This window comes from Capra hircus, chromosome 23 (assembly GCF_001704415.2).
Source record: "Capra hircus breed San Clemente chromosome 23, ASM170441v1, whole genome shotgun sequence".
In the NCBI taxonomy this organism is placed as follows: domain Eukaryota; kingdom Metazoa; phylum Chordata; class Mammalia; order Artiodactyla; family Bovidae; genus Capra; species Capra hircus.
This window is the reverse complement of record NC_030830.1, coordinates 36,058,078-36,078,386: the sequence shown is the minus strand read 5'-3', so window position 1 is coordinate 36,078,386 and position 20,309 is coordinate 36,058,078. Positions and strand designations below refer to the sequence as shown.

The following is a 20,309-nucleotide window of genomic DNA, read 5'->3' as shown; positions in this document are numbered from 1 at the left end:
CAGGCTACAGTCCATAGGGTTGCAAAGAGTTGGACACGACTGAAGTGACTTAGCACACACACATGATCCTGTTTTCTGATTCCTGACCCCATACATCTTATATAACACATTTGTGCCACAGGAAGCTAAAAATGTAGAATCAGAGGACTTCAGAAAGCAAAGAGGCCTTATAGGCGTCTAGCAAAGCCAACCATGATTTTGGACCATTTCATGTTCCCTCAGGGCTGCCCTTCTTTGGTCTATGTGAGCAAAGCCCAGTTTCTTGGGCTGCCCCGCCCTTTGCAAACCTGCTACGTGTCTCTGTGCAGATATTCATACTCATTTTCCTCTGAAAATACCATGCTCGGTACTGAACATAAAGCTCAACACTGAGTCTCACTGGCACGAAGTAGGGTTAAATCTGTTTTTGCAGTCTAACACCAAACGCATTTGGAGACTTTAGAAATGGTCTGTAGACATACAACACAGTCATTCCTGAGGGTGATCATGTCAGACTGTCACTGGGCTGGGTGTTTCCTAGGAACCATTACATTACCACTCAGGCCAGGGTGTTGCTGACTGCAGGTCAGGAGATGGGGGTCCTGACATTCTACTAATGTCAACAACAAATTCATGTGATTTGGAATATTTTGCTTTACTTATCTGTACCTGCTCTCCTCAACTATAAGGCGAGGAAATAGTTCTTTTATTATTATTATTATTTTTTTTTTACTTTACAATACTGTATTGGTTTTGCCATACATTGACATGAATCCACCACGGGTGTACATGAGTTCCCAATCCTGAACCCCCCCTCCCACCACCGTCCCCATATCACCTCTCTGGGTCATCCCAGTGCACCAGCCTCAAGCAACCTGTATCCTGTATCAAACCTAGACTGGCTTCTAGCTCTTCTACTCTTTAGCGTGAAGGCTGCTTTACGGGTTGCAGAGCCAAGTTTCCTTTAGGTCCAAACCTTAGATTCACCCACGTACAAGCTGGGTGATCTTGGGTAAGTTACTAAACTCATATTAAAATGAGAATAATAACACCCTCTATGTCCATCCATGTTGTTGCAAATGGCAAGTCATGTCAGACAGAGAAAGACAAATACCTATGGTCTCACTTATATGTGGACTCTGGGAAATAAAACAAATTAGCAAACAAAACAAAATAGAAACGGACTCCTGGATACAGAGATCAACTTGGTGGTTGCCAGAAGGGATAAGAACGGAAGGTTTAGTGAAATAGGTGAAGGGGATTCAGAGGTACAAACTTTCAGTTATAAAATAAATTAGTCCTAGGGATATAATATACAGAAATATAGTCAATAATATAGTAATAGTTTTGCATGGTGACAGATGGTTATTAGGCTTACTGTAGTGATCATTTCTTTAACTGAGGTATAATTGATTTACAATGTTGCATTAGATCCAGGTGTACAGCAAAGTGATTCAGTTGTACATACATATATATCCATTTTTTTCAGATTCTTTCCCCTTATAGGTTATTACAAAATGTTGAGTATAGTTCTCTGTGCTATACAGTGGGTCCTTGTTCATTATCTATTTCATATATAATGCTGCTAAGTCGCTTCAGTCATGTCCGACTCTGTACAACCCCATAGATGGCAGCCCACCAGGCTCCCCCTTCCGTAGGATTCTCCAGGCAAGAACACTGGAGTGGGTTGCTATTTTCTTCTCCAATGCATGAAAGTGAAAAGTGAAAGTGAAGTCACTCAGTCGTGTCCCACTCTTAGCGACCCCATGGACTGCATCCTACCAGGCTCCTCCATCCATGGGATTTTCCAAGGCAAGAGTACTGGAGTGGGGTGCCATCATATATAATAGTAATGTGTATATGGTAATTCCAGACTCCTAGTTTATCCCCTTCTTTTCCCTTTGGAAACCTTATTTTCTATGTGTATGGGTCTGTTTTGTAAGTCCATCTGTATTATTATTATTTTTTTAGATTCCACGTATAAGAGATATCATGTTTGTCTTTGTTTTAGTGTGATAATCTCTAGGTCCATCCATGTTGCTGCAGATGGCATTATTTCATTCGTTTTGATGGCTGAGCGATATTCCACTGTACATATGTACCACATCTTTAGCTACTCATCTGTCAATGGACATTTAGATTGCTTCCATGTCTTGGCTATTGTCAGTAGTGCTACAGTGAACACTGGGTGCATGTATCCCTTCACATTATGGTTTTCTCCAGATATATGCTCAGGACATGGGTAGCTGGATCATATGGTAGCTCTGCTTTCAGTTTTTAAAGGAACCTCCATACTGTTCTCCATAGTGGCCGTACCAGTTTACATTCCCAGCAAGTGTAAGAGGGCTCCTTTTCCTCTACGCCCTCTATAGCATTTATTGTTTGTGGACTTTTTCATAACGGCAATTCTGACCAGTGTGATGATTTAAATGTTGAATCACTATGTTGTACACCTGAAAATACCAGAATAGTGTGTGTTGACTATATTTCAATAAAAAATAAGTAAAATGGGAATAATAATAATAATAATACCTACTTCAGATTCTTTCTCATAGGATGTTGGGAAAATTAAAAGGGTTAATACATATAAAATACTTTTCAGTGTGTGCTAAGCTTTGCTGGTCCCACTGCTGACTCCCAGTCTTAGCTGATTCTTTGAGAGAAATTCTTCACACCTTGTCATGATTTATTCACTGGGATAAACATGTGCTTTGTGATCTTGAAGTAAGCTTGTACTTTCAATCTTGTTTATTTTTCAGGAGTTATTGGCTGTGGGTACTTTGATGCTTGCAGAAGGTTCAAACCGGAAATATGTGAGATGATTTTGAATTTGGTTTCAGCGAGCAGAGTGCTATGGCAGTGGACTAAGGTACAAAATCGTCCGTTATCAGTAATCAGGAAAAAAAAAGTCACTAATTTTTCAGTCTGGTTATCACCTTGTGGCTCAGGAAGTTCTCATCACATATTGGGTAGCAGTGTTTTTTTGGGAAAAGACAAATTAGGGGCTCGAATAGATTTATGACACCTTTTCCTTCCAGGGAGCAAATATTCTGACTGAATGATGCTTTTCATATGTATGAGATATTACTGTAAACCAGACATTGCATTCAGTATAAAGTAGAATTTTGCTGAAATGAGAACACTGCTTTTTTACTTATTTCTCTGATTTGTAACTCTTTATGTCTGTCTTCCCCTCCCCAACCCCAAGAGCCAAACTGTGTCAGACACTCAGATGTTGACTGAGTGACTACATGGATTTCCAGATATTCTTAGCTAGTCAGGACTTAAAGTCCAACTTGTGGGTTCCTCTGAGGTGGAGCATGAATTAGTAAATGGATACAATGTACTTAATAAAGTAGTCTAGATTTTATTGCAGAGATCAATGCTCTAAGTAAAACTCAGGGAGCATTGTAGCTATCACCAGATAGCTAAAGATAGCTGAAGGTAGTCTGAAGGTAGACTCATGAAAAAGTAATTAAAGATAGGTCAGATTTAAAAACACACACACACACACACACACAAAAACCCAGCGTTGATATATGTGCTAAAAAAAAGAAAGTGGTGAAGGAGATGAGGATTACTTGTCGTAGTTCAGACGTTCGTTTGGCCATTTACGCACATCTGGACAGAAGCTGATGTCCTGGGGAAACCTGGAGTGTGGCAGCCTCTCAGACCCCTGGGTGGACTGGGGGATTTCTTCCGTGTAGCCCCGCTGCAGTGACCAGTTCTTTGCATGGGGCCTGCTCCAGACTGGAGTTTCAGCACGTCTGAATGTCTGAGATAATTCTCTGTCATAAGATCCGTCTTTTTCAAGTGGGATTGTTGTTCAATTTAACATGTCCTTGTACATATTTTTCTGGAATACTTTGGTCTTCCTGGTATTTTTCCATCAAAGCCTCTTTTATGAGTGTTAATCAGTTCCACTTCCTCACCTTTCTTTATCTTTTTAACACGTTTTGCACAAGTTCTCATTTCCACTGCGCTCATCGAGGTCATCAGGACCACAATCTTACCGAATCCAGAGGCTGATTTCGTCCTCCTCTGACTTGACCCTTTAGAGGCATTTGATGATCCCTCTAAACACATTCTTCTCTTGGCTTCAGAAAGGCCTCATGCTTCTTACCTCACTGGCTGCCTTCTCTAAGCCCCCACTCTCCCCCTTCCTCTAAGCACTGTGGTGCACCTGATCTCCATCCTGGAACCTAGTCTCTGCCTCCGTAATTACCCAGGTAGCCTCATCCAGCTTCGCGGCTTTAAACACCATCTCTGGGCTGATGACTTAAAAATCAATGCCTCCATCCCAGGCCTCTCTCCTCAGCTCCAGACTTGTTGCTAATGGGCTTACTTAGTAGACATCACCACTTTGATGTCTAGTAACGATCTCAAAGTTAACATGTCTGTAAATACGGTCCTCTATCAGACTCTCCTATCTTAATTATCCTGCTTCTCAGGCTAAAACACAGGACCACATCCTTGATTTCTCTCTCTCATTCCCTGCATCCAGTCCATCAGCAAATCTTAGTAAGCAGCCTTTCAAAATAGTATATCCAGATGTTGAGTGCTTACTGCCACCTGACCGTGATCACCCTGATAGACGTTTCCATTACCTGCCCTCTAGACCAGGCAGCAGCTTCCTAATCAGTCTCCCTGTCCTCCTAGAATCTGTTCTTTACATGGTCCTAAAAATGCTTTTTTAAAAGTATATCGGAGATCATGGTTCCCTTTGTTTTAAAAGATACTCTTTTTAACAAATAGATGATGCTACTCCTTCATTTTATTTATTTATTTTTGGCCCCATAGTACAAGCATATGAGATTTCAGTTCCCTGAGCAGGGATCGAACCCATGTCCCCCACAGTGGAAGTATGGTCTTAAGCACTGGACCACCAGGGAAGTTGCTCCTTACTCAATCTTAGAATCACCAGTAGATTCCCAGTTACACTGCAGTGAAACATTCCACCTGCCCTCTGGCCTGTCAGCCTGAGTTGGCCCCTGCTCACCGCTCAGTAGCTCAGTGGTAAAGAATCCACCTGCAATGCAGGAGACACAGGCTTGATTCCTGGTTGGGAAGATCCCCTGGAGTAGAAAATGGTAACCCACTCCAGTATTCTTGCTGGGAAAATCCCACAGACAGAGAAGCCTGGCAGGCTACAGTGCATAGAGTCGCAGAGTTGGACATGACCGAGCCACTGGCCATACATAAACACCCTTCTTCCCTCCCATTGTTCTTCTGCAGCCACACTGCCCTTCTCACTGTTTCCTGAACACCCGCAAGCTTTTCATGCTTCTGGACCTTTGTACTTTGTTTGACTCTTCTCACCATCTTACCATCAGAGGGGCTTTCTTAGATGATTTTCTCTAAAATAACTGTCCATGACCCCATTATAGGCCTTATCTGTCTCCTGATCCTTCATTTGTTCTTACTATGACTTTTATCATGATTATTTGTCTGTTAGTTTATATTTGCTTCCTATTTATTGCCAGGCTCTCCCACTTGAACAGGCCCCTGATGGCAGCAGATTTAGCTGTCCTATTTACCATGATATCTTGGTAAGGGTAGTGGGAGATACTCAAAAATAGTCATAAAAAATGAATGAATCTTCCTACACTTCCCCAGCCTCAAATAAGCAGCCTTCTTTGTATCTTTTCTTCAAATTTCCCATTTTCACAAAGCACTCTTTTAATCCACTCATGCCTAGTATATCTCTTTACTTTTCTATTACTTTACATAGCTTTAAAGCAGAAGCAGGTGAGAAAAAAAAGAAGTTGACAAAAATTAAAAGAAAATGTTGAAAGATGAGGTAAGAAGCAGATTAATAAATAAGAAAGAATAGGGTAAGAAAGGACTTCATTTAATTCTCCCTAATGGTTGCTTAAGTTGCCAACAGCTGCCATCATAGCTGCAGTTTTTCACAGAAAAGAAAAAGTAATGTTCACATAGCCTTATCCCTTTATTTTTGCATATTTGTAATATAAGTGCCTGCTTTGCATTTTGGTGAGTAGTATGAACATTTTAGCTTGGAATGGAACTGAAAGCAAAGAGGGAAAGTGAAAGGTGGTTGCTAATATATCATTTCTCTTTATTCTATCTTCACTTGCTACCTGCTGTTTTTAACTTGCACTGTAAATTAGCCTGTAGAAATTACTCTGTAAACTCAATAGGGTACTTTTTCAATATAGAAAGGGCATATTCCATGAATAAGTGCTAAAGAAAGCATTTACTTTCCTGAATTACTCATATGGAAAATTTGCTTTATATTTCCAAAGTTCTCATTGTCTCACTTTCAAAATGATGCTGATGGCATCAATTACAATCTTTACACTTGGGCAGCAGTACTTCCCACACCTAATGCCTCAAGTTTATCCCTTAACTGGTACCTCTTTGTATAAGAATGTAAAAGGTGTCATATTATAGTTTTGCCTATTTGGATTTAGAAGTGGGCAGAAATAATAAGTAACTTAGTGTTCAAACAAACAAGCAAAACCCACGAAAACTACTAAGTAATTATAGCTGCATATCATACTTGCCTGCCAATTCTATTGCGGATATAGAGGTATATGAAAGCATATTGACTGAGTTTGGATCCAGACAAACAAATGTATTTGTGGAAATCCAAATGCACTCAGGACCTTAATCAAAGCAACCTATAAAAGATGGTTTTTATTGACTTTAGACATGAACTTTCATTATTCTTAACCACATGACCACCAGCTCACAATCAGTTTTTTTGTTATGACATATTTCCATTTTGACGTAGGATCACAACAAACTATGGAAAATTCTTAAAGAGATGGGAATACCAGACTACCATCTTCCTCCTGAGAAACCTGTATGCAGGTCAAGAAGCAACAGTTAACAAACTACGGAAAATTCTTAAAGAGATGGGAATACCAGACTACCATCTTCCTCCTGAGAAACCTGTATGCAGGTCAAGAAGCAACAGTTAGAACTGAACATGGAATAACAGTCTGGTTCAAAATTGGGAAAGGAGTACATCAAGGCTGTGTATTGTCACCCTGCTTATTTAACTTATATGCAGAGTACATCATGAGAAACACTGGGCTGGAGGAAGCACAAGCTGGAATCAAGATTGCTGGGAGAAATATCAATAACCTCAGATATGCAGATGATGCCACCCTTATGGCAAAGAGGAACTAAACAGCTTCTTGGTGAAGGTAAAAGAGGAGAGTGAAAAAGCTTGTTTAAAACTCACCGTGAAAAAACTAAGATCATGGTATCCAGACCCATCACTTCATGACAGATAGATGGGAAAACAGTGAAACAGTGGCAGACTTTATTTTCTTGGGCTCCAAAATCACTGTAGATGGTGACTGCAGCCGTGAAATTAAAAGACGCTTTCTCCTTGGAAGAAAAGCTATGACAAACCTAGTCAGCGTATTAAAAAGCAGAGACATCACTTTGCCAACAAAGGTCCTTATAATCAAAGCTATGGTTTTTCCAGTAGTCATTTATGGGTGTGAGAGTTAAACCATAAAGAAGGCTGAGCACCAAAGAATTGATGCCTTCTAACTGTAGTGCTAGAGAAGACTCTTGAGAGTCCCTTGTTCAGCAAGGAGATCAAACCAGTCAATCCTAAAGGAAATAAATCCAGAATATTCATTGAAAGGACTGACGCTGAAGCTCCAATGCTTTGGCCACCTGCTGTGAAGAGCCGGCTCACTGGAAAAGACCCGGATGCTGGAAAAGACTGAGGGCAAGAGGAAAAGGAGGCGACAGAGGATGAGATGGTTGGATGGCATCATTGACTCAATGGACATGAGTCTGAACAAATCTGGGAGATAGTGAAGGACAGGGAAGCCTGGCATGCTACAGTCGATGGGGTCACAAAGAGTTGAACATGACTGAGCAACTGAACAACAGTAACAACAATTTCTATAGACATACTAATAAGGTTAATAATGATTAGGAATGCTTATTCTTACAATTCACAGTTTTTAAAACCTCAAGGAGCAATGGCTTGATCAAAGTCAACTCATGGGGGTAGAACAAGAGTTGGAGTCTGCATCTAGTGTGTTATCTTGAGTCCATCCTACTAAAAGCATTATGATCTTTTAAATTATATTTCGGTTTATTTATGATGTGTTTATTCCATAAATGCTGTAACAAAAATATAAACAATTTATTTTCCCAGTCTATTTTATATAAGATTGGAACTGTGAAATAAAATCATTCTAAAAGATTTTTAGTTTTATCTTGAATTGAAATTGAGGAGTGTTACTTTTTCTCTCAACTCTAGGTGAAGATGCTGCCTACTCCTTCTAAATTTCATTACATTTTCAATCTGCGAGATCTTTCCCGAATTTGGCAAGGAATGTTAACCATAAAAGCCGACGAGTGTGCTTCAGTTCATGTTCTTCTGTCACTTTTCAAACATGAGTGCAACAGAGTAATTGCGGACAGGTGTATATTGCAGTGCTTGAGTTTAAATGTAATATATAAGCAGTTTATACTACTAGATTAACTCCTGTATTGGTGACTCAAATAAGTAGAATATTTTCTTCAATTGCTCTGAGGCTTGTGACACATGGATGTCATTTCCCACCTGCTGGTCACCTTGAAAAAAACACTCCACCAATTTCCTTGAGTATTATTTCAATAAGACATTTTAAAAATATGCCCACATTATCGGCGTGTTGACAACATTCAGAGGCAAATTTTAGTTATGTAGTTTCTAAAAAAAACTTGAAATGTGTGTAGTGAGAGCTCGGTTGCATGGTGACATTTGATACATAAACTAAGTCATCTTTCTGAGCCTCTGTTCACTCCTGTATCAAATATGATGGTAATGCTGGTCTTGTTGTTGTTTAGTCACTAGGTCACAGCTGACTTTTTTGCAACCCCATGGACTGTAGCCCATCCAGTTCCTCTGTCCATGGGATCTCCCAGGCAAGAATACTAGAGTGGGTTGCCATTTCCTTCTCCAGGGGATCTTCCTGAGCCAAGGAATTGAACCTGTTGTCTCCTGCATTGGCAGGTGGATTCTTTACCGCTGCGCTACCAGAGAAACCCAGTGCTTTTCTTACAAAGCTGTAAAGGACCTGCTGCAATGTCTCACATAAAGTGGCCTCTGTCAAATATTAGTCCCACTCCTTCCTCCCTTCCCACTCTGATGTTATAAGTGTGAAAAGGACCTTCATACACTGGGTGCACACAGACCCAGAAAGAGGATGCTCTCCCACTGCTGGCTGTCAAATTCTCTTCTTCTGTTGCAAGTTTCGGGGATCTTGGGCCTCACCCAAGGGACTTACCTGTTTTATTAAAGAAAAAAAATCAATCACGCTTGTTAAGACAATAAGACACTCACCCTTTATTCAAGACTATTGTGATAGATGTAGGGACTATACAGTGAGGTTTTGCAGTAGGGCTGAGAAATTGGGCTCAACTCTGAATACAAGCAGGGAAAAGTGGGAATTTATAACTGGGGAACAAGATGGGGGAATTTGGATGGGAAATTACTAAGAGGAAATAAGGGGGTTATGGAAGGATTCTGCCTAAACTTAGAGAAGGCAATGGCACCCCTTCCCAGTACTCTTGCCTGGGCAAGCCCATGGATGGAGGAGCCTGGTAGGTTGCAGTCCATGGGGTCGCTTAGAGTCAGAAACGACTGAGCATCTTCATTTCACTTTTCACTTTCATGCATTGGAGAAGGAAATGGCAACCCACTCCAGTGTTCTTGCCTGGAGAATCCCAGGGACAGGGGAGCCTGGTGGACTGCTGTCTATGGGGTCGCACAGAGTCAGACACGACTGAAGTGACTTAGCAGCAGCAGCTGCCTAAACTGATCTAACGGGATTCTTGCTAAAAATGGGTGATGCAAAGAAGGACATGGAAGTCCAAAATTTGGGGCCTAGTTGGGAAGAGGATTCAGAGGAGCTTAAGTCTGGCCACAGAGAGAGACAGTCAGTATTTTCTGTAAGTGACACTGTTAGTGTTATAACTCTCTTGGATGGAGTTCGGTCTGCCTCTGATCAGAAGGCTGAACATACTGTTTCTGTGTTTTGAGGTAATGGATGTACAGGGTGAGGGCTGAGAAGATGTGGAGAGAGGTTAAAACCATGTTCAGTTAGAGCAGATACCTTCCTAGTTTGCATTTCTTACTCCTGTGTTTTTCTTTTAGATTTATAACGCCTGATGATGAGCAGTGGTTTAATACACAACTTGTCCGTTCAGTTGAAGAAAATGTTAGCCCAGATGTGGGGTCATATATTCTTCCTGAACCGTACTTTGTAGATTTTCTCCGTGAGATGCCTGAACCAACTGGAGATGAACCCGAAGACACCACGTTTGAAGTGCCCAAAGTCTATGAATTGGTATTTATTTTCCGTCTTTTTCGATCACTCATCTGGCTAGATATTTCTCCCTGCACCAGAGTCCCACTTTGGAGTTATCATAACTTCTACAATAGTTATATGTTGTGTTTCATGTCATCATACACCAAGTGAAATATTTATTTCAAAGAAATTCAGCAGCAGTCCCATTAAAGTCAGGTATAAGACAAATGTGTGTGCAGTTATCTCGATTACTTAATATTGTTTTGAAAGTTCTAGGTGGTGCAACAAAATGACAAGAAGAAAATAGATGTAATTATCAGATAGGAAAAACAAAAGGGTTATTACTGACAGATATGGTTATCTCTTAATATAATCCAAGAGATTTTTAAAAATCAGTTCCAACTTTCAGTTATATGACCAAGTGTGATATAAATCTATAACTGAATAAATATCCTCTATATTAGCCAATGGGCCAAATCCAGCCTGCTGCCTGTTTTTGTCAGATTTGTGAGCTAAGGAGGGTTTTGCATTTTTAAATGGGTAGAAAAAAATCAAAGAATAATAGTATTGTGTGACACATGAAAATTACACAATTCAAATTTCGATGTTCACAGGTAAAGTTGTGTTGGAACACAACCAAGCCCATTTGTTTATATATTGTCTATGACTGCTTTTGTACTACGAAGGTGGAGTTGAATGACCATATGGGCCACAAAGTCTAAAATATTTACTACCTTGCCCTTTATAGAAAAAGGATTGCCATCTCTTGCCAATAATCCCAAGATAGGAAATACAACATGAAAGTGTTTCATTCAGTTAGCAACAAATATGTAAAACATCTAGGAATAAATATGATAAAACTTTACTTGGTTAAATGGCCACACATTGTTTTTCATAAGTTAATGTATAGATTTAATGATGCTTGAAACAAGACTCCAGAGAGATTTTTTAAAAACAGGATCACATAGAGTAATTTTGAAATGAATGTTGGTCAAAGAATTAAATGGGGAGCAACCATTTGCAAAAGAAATAAGTGAATATTGATTTCAGAATAATTTGACTACATAAACAATGTAAAATTTCTATATATTTTTAAAGCTCCATAAGCACTGTTAAGAAGCAAATAAAAACTGAGAAATACATTTGTTATATTACAGCCTTAATTAACATGGATAGTAGTTGGTGCTAGGATTCCTAAAGGAAAAGGTTATGAATAATTTCGTATTGGAAACCAACCAGTTAGGCTTCAGGATCTGAAAATGGAAATAACTAAAAGTCAATTTATTCATGACACATTTTTGGAAATCCATTAGGTTTAACTTTTTTTTTAAAGAATTACTTGTGAATATCTTTACAATTACAGCATTCCTGAATTTTGGATCTTAAATATTATTTTTCTCTCTCCCTACTCTTAGGTACCATCCTTTGAATTTCTGTCTGAAAAACTCCAGTTTTACCAGAGACAGTTCAATGAAATCATTAGAGGAACATCTCTTGATCTGGTGTTTTTTAAAGATGCAATGACTCATCTTATTAAGGTTCTCGCTATTGATTGTTTACTGATATAAATAGATAATGTAAAAGCTTAGTGAATTTCACAGATAAACTTTTTTAGAGAATACTTTTATAGTATCTGATAGTTAATAGAAGAGAATCTATAGGTTAAGTCAGTTCACTCTCTTACAAAACAAACGCTTAATCAGAAACCTCTTATTTGAATTCATCTATATGACAGCAACGGAGAAGGCAATGGCACCCCACTCCAGTACTCTTGCCTGGAAAATCCCATGGACAGAGGAGCCTGGTGGGCTGCAGTCCATGGGGTCGCTAAGAGTCGGGTACTACTGAGCGACTTCCCTTTCACTTTTCACTTTCATTCATTGGAGAAGGAAATGGCAACCCACTCCAGTGTTCTTGCCTAGAGAATCCCAGGGATGGGGGAGCCTGGTGGGCTGCCGTCTATGGGGTCGCATAGAGTTGGACACGACTGAAGCAACTTAGCAGCAGCATATGACAGCAAATGTTTTTCAAGGGCAAACTGAGGGGTTTTGTGTTTGACTCGCTGAGTCAGAGTTTTACCTTTTTAGACAATAAGCTGGAGAACCCTATGAAAAATATATTCCCTCAAACTATGTTTTGATGTAATGGAAATCCCGTTGCCCATGGAGGAGAAGTTGATGTGTTTAAAAATGTTGACTTCATGATTGACCTACAGACTATGGGGAAAGGGGAAACGTAGGTATACAGGACTGATAAAAATAGGAACCAACTACAGGCATGACCTAAAAGGAGTATGGCTTGGATCCAGGTGTGAAAGGCTGCAGAAGGAGTTGTTTGTGTAATTTATAGAGGAAAAAGGAGTTTCTCCAACAAATTGGAATAGGAAGGTTTCATAAAGAGGAGACAGTTAACTCTGTATTTATTATAGAATCGTCTTCTGCAAAATTGGCAAATTTACATTCATCTATTCAACAATTAATAGTTATTATTTAAAATATGGCACATCATGGCACGTGGGCTCCCTGGTTGTGGTACGTGGGCTCAGTAGTTGTGGTCCATAGGCTTAGTTGTTCTGAGGCTTGCGGGATCTTAGTTTCCAGACCAGGGATTGAACCTGAATTCCTTGCATTGCAAGGCAGGTTCCCAACCACTAGACCACTAGGGAAGTCCCAACAAATAATTATTGAGTACCCACAGTGGCTTGGTCTTAGGGGCCTGGTACCCTGTTCTAGGTGCAAAACCACATAAGTGATTAACGTATTTAAAATATAATAGTAGATTTGACACATATCAAGGTGTCTGCCCCCTGTAAAACTTGAATTTTAAAAAATTCTTTGTTGTGGTGATAAATGAATTTAATGATCCATCTAGATTTTCTTCTAATCAGTGGTGAAGGTGAAGGTGAAGTTGAAGTCGCTCAGTCATGTCCGACTGTTTGTGACCCCGTGGACTGTAGCCTACCAGGCTCCTCCGTCCATGGGATTCTCCAGGCAAGAATACTGGAGTGGGTTGCCATTTCCTTCTCCAGGGGATCTTCCTGACCCAGGGATCAAACCCAGGTCTCCTGCATTGGAGGCAGATGCTTTAACCTCTGAGCCACCAGGGAAGCTCTAATCAGTGGTATTAATGTAAAAGACAGCTTTTTAGCAATGTCTCCAGCTGACCTGCATAAGATTCAAACCACAGTTTGGGCCTTATCCTCTCTGTGAGGGAATCTCCTTAGAAAAGCAACACAAGGCTAAAGGCTGTTTCCCTAAGTTTTTTCTGCAGATGTTTCCATGCCTCCATTGTAAATAGAATTTTGATACTTAAAAAAATTTTTCACCAGCAGAGATATGGTAGAGGTAGCATTTGTTGTAGAGCTAAGTAGCATTTGTTTTCTGCTTAAGTCAGTGTGTTAGACTGATGATAATAAGCAAACAGTTGTAAACTGCTCCCTGCAGATTGGGAAGAGCAGTTCCATTACCTGTTGAGTCTGAAAATAATAAAATTACACGCACACACACAGAAAATCATTTTAAAATAGGAGATAGGAAAGCCAATTTGCACTCTTTTTCATGATGTAAATATAGATGGGCAATGAAAGAACTGGAATTGAATAAATCAATATGAAACCTTTTACATTAAATGAAAAAGTCTAATGTAGTCTTGAAGCATGTGGTCAAACCATGGACCCATTTATTGCAAGCAGATGTAAACAGCTGAATTCTATTTCAAATATATACTATTTTATTTCAAAACAGATTTCACGAATAATCCGAACATCATGTGGAAATGCATTGCTTGTGGGTGTCGGTGGTTCAGGAAAACAAAGTCTTTCAAGATTGGCCTCTTTTATAGCTGGATATCAAATATTCCAGATAACATTAACCAGGTAAGATAAAATGAAACACGCCAATATTTTTTTTTCTCTATTGTTGATTTCACTGGAGTGAAATGTTCGATTAAAAAATTACATATATAATTATGTATGATTTGCGTCGTTGTATGGCAGAAAGCAACACAGCATTGTAAAGCAATTAGCCTTCAACTAAAAAATGAAATAAAATTTAAAAAATTACAATAGGATTTATCTGGAGGTTCAGTGGTTAAGACTCCATGTTTCTACTGCTGGAGGCAACAGTTTGATCCCTGGTCAGGAAACTGAGATCCTGCATGCTGCTGGGCATAGCCAAATAAACAAAAATAAAAAAGATTACAACAATTTATTGTATTTTTTGTTTTTATTTCAGGGTAATATACATTTAAAAAAAAGTTCACAAATCATGAGTGTCAAAAAGTTAGTACACTTATGTAGTTAGTTCACAGATAAAGAAATAAAACATCACTAGCACCCAGAAGTACACCTTGGGTCTTGTCCCAGTCACTACCCTCCTAAGGGGAACAATATTCTAACTTCTAAGCCCACTGATTTATTTTGCCTATTTTTTAGCTTATGTCAGTCAAAGCGTATGGGGTTTACTTTTTTAGTGTCCAGCTTTTGTTGCTTGCACAGTGTTTGTGAGATTCATCCCTGATGCTACATGCAGCAGCAGTTTATTCATTTTCATTGCTGTGGAGCCTTCCATTCTATCACATATTGCCACAGTTGCTTATCCATCGTACTGTTGATAAACATTTGCGGGGATTTTGTTTTGCAAATATACTCATGTCTGAGTATACTCCTCAAGATAGAAGTGGTGGGTATAACAATGCGGGGGGAGTGAGGAGAAGAGGCCAGGCAGCAGAGGAAATCTGGAGTGGTTTCCAGAAACCCCAGGAGCCAGAGAATTAGCCTAAAAACGAGCTTAAAGCATGAAGAGTGGTGTCAAACCTTTGAGTGGATCAGATGGGGGCAGAAGCCACCATTAAGGAAGTGAAAGAAGCAAATATAAACAAATTTTAAAACTCCTCAAGAGGCTTAGATATGAAAGAAAGCAGCGAGAGGAGTCTGGACCTAGAGAGGGTGTGCTGTGACCATGTCTATATATTGTAAAAGCAATGCCTAACAGTCTGCTTAATTTTAAAAAAATGAGCAAAATGGCTTTGTGACTTCATTGAGTGGTCTGTGAGAGGGTTGCTCTATCAACACCGGGCAGTTCTGAGTAAGGATGTGGACTAGGTCGCTCTCACAGGTGCAGCTACTTCTCAGCAAACCAACTTACCCGTTTCCCTTTTTAATGAGTTCTCCCCCTTGGAAATTATTTTGAGGGGATAGATCGTTTCTTTTTGATAGAATTCCTTTTGCTGAGATCTATAAGACTTTTAACTATAGTGCCACCCAGAAGGGCTTCACTTCCTCTCCTAATTTAAAAATAAGCTATGACATCTCTTATATGCAGAATCTGAAAAGAAATGATACAGATGAACTTATTTACAAAACTAAAACAGACTCACAGACTTAGAGAATGAACTTACGGTTGCCAGGGGAAGAATAGGAGGAATGGATAGTTAGGGAGTTTTGGATATAGAATTATGTACACATTGCTGAATTTAAAATGGATAACCAACAAGGACCTACTGTATAGCATAGGGAACTCTGCTCAATGTTATGTGGCAGCCTGGGAGAGAGGGGAGTTTAGGGGAGAATGGATACATGTATATGTATGGCTGAGTCCCTTTGCTGTCCACCGGAAATTGTCACAGCATTGTTAATTGGCTATACTCCAGTGTAAAATAAAAAGGTTAAAAAAATAAAAGTAAGCCATTTATACATTTAAGTGTAGTTAAGCTTACTCCTTGGAAGAAAGGTTATGACCAACCTCAGTTCATTTCAGTTCAGTTGTTCAGTCGTGTCCGACTCTTTGCGACCCCATGAATCACAGCATGCCAGGCCTCCCTGTCCATCACCAACTCCTGGAGTTCACTCAAACTCACATCCATCGAGTCGGTGATGCCATCCAGTATCTCATCCTCTGTCGTCCCCTTCTCCTCCTGCCCCCAATCCCTCCCAGCATCAGGGTCTTTTCCAATGAGTCAACTCTTCGCATGAGGTGGCCAAAGTACTGGAGTTTCAGCTTTAGCATCATTCCTTCCAAAGAAATCCCAGGGCTAATCTCCTTCAGAATGGACTGGCTGGATCTCCTTGCAGTCCAAGGGACTCTCAAGAGTCTTCTCCAACACCACAGTTCAAAAGCATCAATTCTTCAGCTTTCTTCACAGTCCAACTCTCACATCCATACATGACCACTGGAAAAACCATAGCCTTGACTAGATGGGCCTTAGTTGGCAAAGTAATGTCTCTGCTTTTAAATATGCTATCTAGGTTGGTCATAACTTTTCTTCCAAGGAGTAAGTGTCTTTTAATTTCATGGCTGCAGTCACCATCTGCAGTGATTTTGGAGCCCCTCAAAATAAAGTCTGACACTGTTTCCACTGTTTCCCCATCTATTTCCCATGAAGTGATGGAACCAGATGCCATGATCTTCATTTTCTGACTGTTGAGCTTTAAGTCAACTTTTTCACTCTCCTTTTTCACCAAGAGGCTTTTTAGTTCCTCTTCACTTTCTGCCATAAGGGTGGTGTTATCTGCATATCTGAGGTTATTGATATTTCTTCCGGCAATCTTGATTCCAGCTTGTGCTTCTTCAAGCCCAGAGTTTCTCATGATGTACTCTGCATATAAGTATGACCAACCTAGACAGCATATTAAGAAGCAGAGACATTACTTTGCCAACAAAGGTCCATCTAGTCAAGGCTATGATTTTTACAGTAGTCATGTATAGATGTGAGAGTTGGACTGTAAAGAAAGCTGAGTGCTGAAGAATTGATGCTTTTGAACTGTGGTGTTGGAGAAGACTCTTGAGAGTCCCTTGGACTGCAAGGAGATCTAACCGGTCCATCCTAAGGGAAATCAGTCCTGACTATTTATTGGAAGGACTGATGTTGAAGCTGAAACTCTGGTAATTTGGTCATCTGATGCAAAGAGCTGACTCATTTGAGAAGACTCTGATGCTGGCAAAGATTGAAGGCAGGAGGAGAAGGGGACGACAGAGGATAAGATAGTTGGATGGCATCACCAACTCAGTGGACATGAGTTTGAGTAAACTCTGGGAGTTGGTGATGGACAGGGAGGCCTGGTGTGTTGCAGTCCATGGGGTCTCAAAGAGTTGGACATGACTGAGTGACTGAACTGAACTGAACTGAAGCTACATCATCTCGAATGCCCATAACAACCTTTACAAATTGGTAATTATCTTCATTTTGAAGATGAGGAAACAAACTGTAAAACATAAAACTGCAGGGCAGGGATTTGAACTCTGGTTTTCCTGGTTTTAATGCCAGTAGTCTTTCCGTTAGACCCTACGGATTACACAGAACTCCCTATTACTTACATTATGAAACCTCCTTCAAATAAGGACTTCTTTATAATCCCTTTCATTGGCATCTACCCACGAGCATTTACATGCCACATTTAAGAAAATGTCTGCTTTGTTTTTACATATCATATCACTTCTGGTAGCACATACATTTAGTAGGAAACAGGGTAAACAAGAAAAACAGAGACCAAGCTTGTCTCTCTTCAGAATCTGTGACCACATAATTATAACATTTCTATTATTTATATCACATTGCATAATGCATCTCTGAATCTAGTTGCTTAATGAGATGTGTAAATTACCATTATATGTAATTTATCACTAATTTTACTTATAATTTATCTATACCTTCTTACCAATCTAAGCTCATCCAAATATCTGATTAGTTTTAAATATTACATATATATTCACTTGGGTAAATATCTGCTGGCTGAGCACTGTTGGACTGTAGGGAATAAAAGTTCTTTTCCTTGTTCCCAATTATTCTGTCTGAGTCACTTGTAGTAAATTCCCCACTAACTTCTCAAGCTAAAGAAAACCTATTTATTTAGAGTGGTAATGTACAGCTGTTCAGCTCTGTGCTTTCTAGCAGGCACTATTAACTTAGAATCTATTGGAGCAGGTGCAGATTATGCTCTAATTATCATGGATTATTTTGTGTTTTGAGATAAATGATGACTATATTTTCATTTAAAGCTTTCTGCTCCTTCTCTTCTTAGGTCTTATAATGTGAGTAATCTCACAGATGATTTAAAAGCCTTGTACAAAGTTGCTGGTGCTGATGGCAAAGGCATCACTTTTATCTTTACTGACAATGAAATAAAAGATGAGGCATTTCTAGAATATCTCAACAACCTGCTATCTTCAGGGGAGGTATGTCTCCAAAGTAGAGAAAGAAGTTATATTTTTAAAATGTAAATCTGAATAGAGAAAGCAGCAGTCTTTCACAAGTGAGGTATTTAGGGACTTCCCTGGTGGCCCAGTGGCTAAGACTCTGAGCCCCCAACGCAGGGTGCACAGGACCAATCCCTAGTCAGGGAAGTAGATACCACATGCTGAAACTAGAGTTTGCATGCTGCAGCAAAGATCCTGGACAGATGCAACTAAGACCTGGCACAGCCAAATAAATAAATAATAATTATTAAAACAAGAAATGAAGCCATTTGGTACCCATTTTTCATGTTAGAACATGAGGTTCTATCAATTTTTTTGAAGTTTCTGTGAAATTAATGCTGCTTACCTCCAGATATTTTATGTTTTCTTCCATTTTAAATGTGGTTCCTTATTTGTCTCATAAATCTTTGGCTTGATCCTGTAATTTATTTTAGGAGAAGCAAAATTTATCTATCTATATCATTTATGTATCTAAATATCAGGAGTATAGAATGGTTGAAAAAGTTACCCTAACTGTAAGTAGATGTGTATGTCAACACTGAGCACCAAAGAACTGATGCTTTTGAACTGTGATGTTGGAGAAGACTCTTGAGAGTCCCTTGGACTGCAAGGAAGATCCAACCAAGCCATCCTGCTGGAAACCAGTCCTGAATATTCATTGGAAGGACTGATGCTGAAGCTGCAACTCCAATACTTTGGCCATCTGATGCAAAGAACTGACTCATTGGAAAAGACCCTGATGCTGGGAAAGATTGAAGGCAGGAGGAGAAGGGGACGGCAGAGGATGAGATGGTTGGGTAGCATCACCGACTCAATGGACATGATTTTGAATAAACTCCGGGAGTTGGTGATGGACAGGGAGGCCTGTCATGCTGCAGTCCCTGGGATTGCAAAGAGTTGGACATGAAGCAATTGAACTGAACTGAATGTCACCACTGCTGACACCATTTTTATCGTCACTTCTTTGGCCACCAACATGTGTGGTACTTTATTAGAAGGACGGACAGGACTCAGCATATGGTTGAGCTTATGACTAAGATGTATTGCAGCAGCGCAGTAAGGGTTTTCAGCTGGACCAGTAAAGAAAAAGACGCATCCGGGGGAGTCGGGAAATCCACATGCATGCTTCCTATTGATATGTTCTCACTACAGGGTCCATACAGAATGTGTTTTTGGTGTGAAATGAAAGCGAAGAAACGCGAAGTCAAGTGCAGAAACACATGTGCTCTTTCTGTTCAAGGAAGCTCATTTGAGACTCAGAATTCAAGATTTTCTTAGGGGCTGTTCATGTAGTTGTTCTCTGCCTAGCCACAATTGCCAAAATTCCAGACTCCCAGAAGGAAAGCAGATGTTCACCACATATCCCAATGTTTTTGTAAATAGTCTAGGTACAGTGGAACAGCCTTATCGATTAGTAATGGAGGATTCCTTCCAAAAGCCTGTTTCTCAGATGCCAGGCAAAGGCCAGCCCTGCAAGCGCACCTTGCGTGTGAACTCTTCCCTTCACAGTATGGATGCTTACTTTCGCATGCTCTAGTTAACTATTTTGGAACCACAGTTGAGACTGACTGTGAATCAGAACGGAAGGCATCACTGGACATTTAAAGTGGTGACTGGAATGGTAAACAAGATGGCTTTTTGGAAATAGCTATTTGAGCAAAAGGAAACTTAATTTGCTCCTGATTAAGCTGCTAAATAAAAAGTTGCACTCTTGTAATTTCTGGCAAACTAGGGATTTGACTGTAGAGACGCAGGAAAAAATATGAAAAGAAATGACGTGGTGGTGGGGGTGAGGGGAATGGGGAAGGACCAGACTTTGGCAGTGCGTTGGCTGTGGGGAACTCTC

General features: G+C 39.9%; 1 protein-coding gene across 1 annotated transcript in view; it reads left to right on the top strand.

The window, feature by feature from the left end:
- Positions 1–20,309, top strand: part of DNAH8 (dynein axonemal heavy chain 8) — a 312,973-nt gene that overhangs the window by 162,711 nt on the left and 129,953 nt on the right. The window contains exons 57-62 of the mRNA XM_018039316.1: positions 2,739–2,848; positions 8,237–8,400; positions 10,118–10,310; positions 11,687–11,809; positions 14,015–14,145; positions 18,289–18,442. Coding sequence (XP_017894805.1) covers positions 2,739–2,848; positions 8,237–8,400; positions 10,118–10,310; positions 11,687–11,809; positions 14,015–14,145; positions 18,289–18,442 — 875 coding nt within the window. The remainder of the gene's footprint in view (positions 1–2,738; positions 2,849–8,236; positions 8,401–10,117; positions 10,311–11,686; positions 11,810–14,014; positions 14,146–18,288; positions 18,443–20,309) is intronic.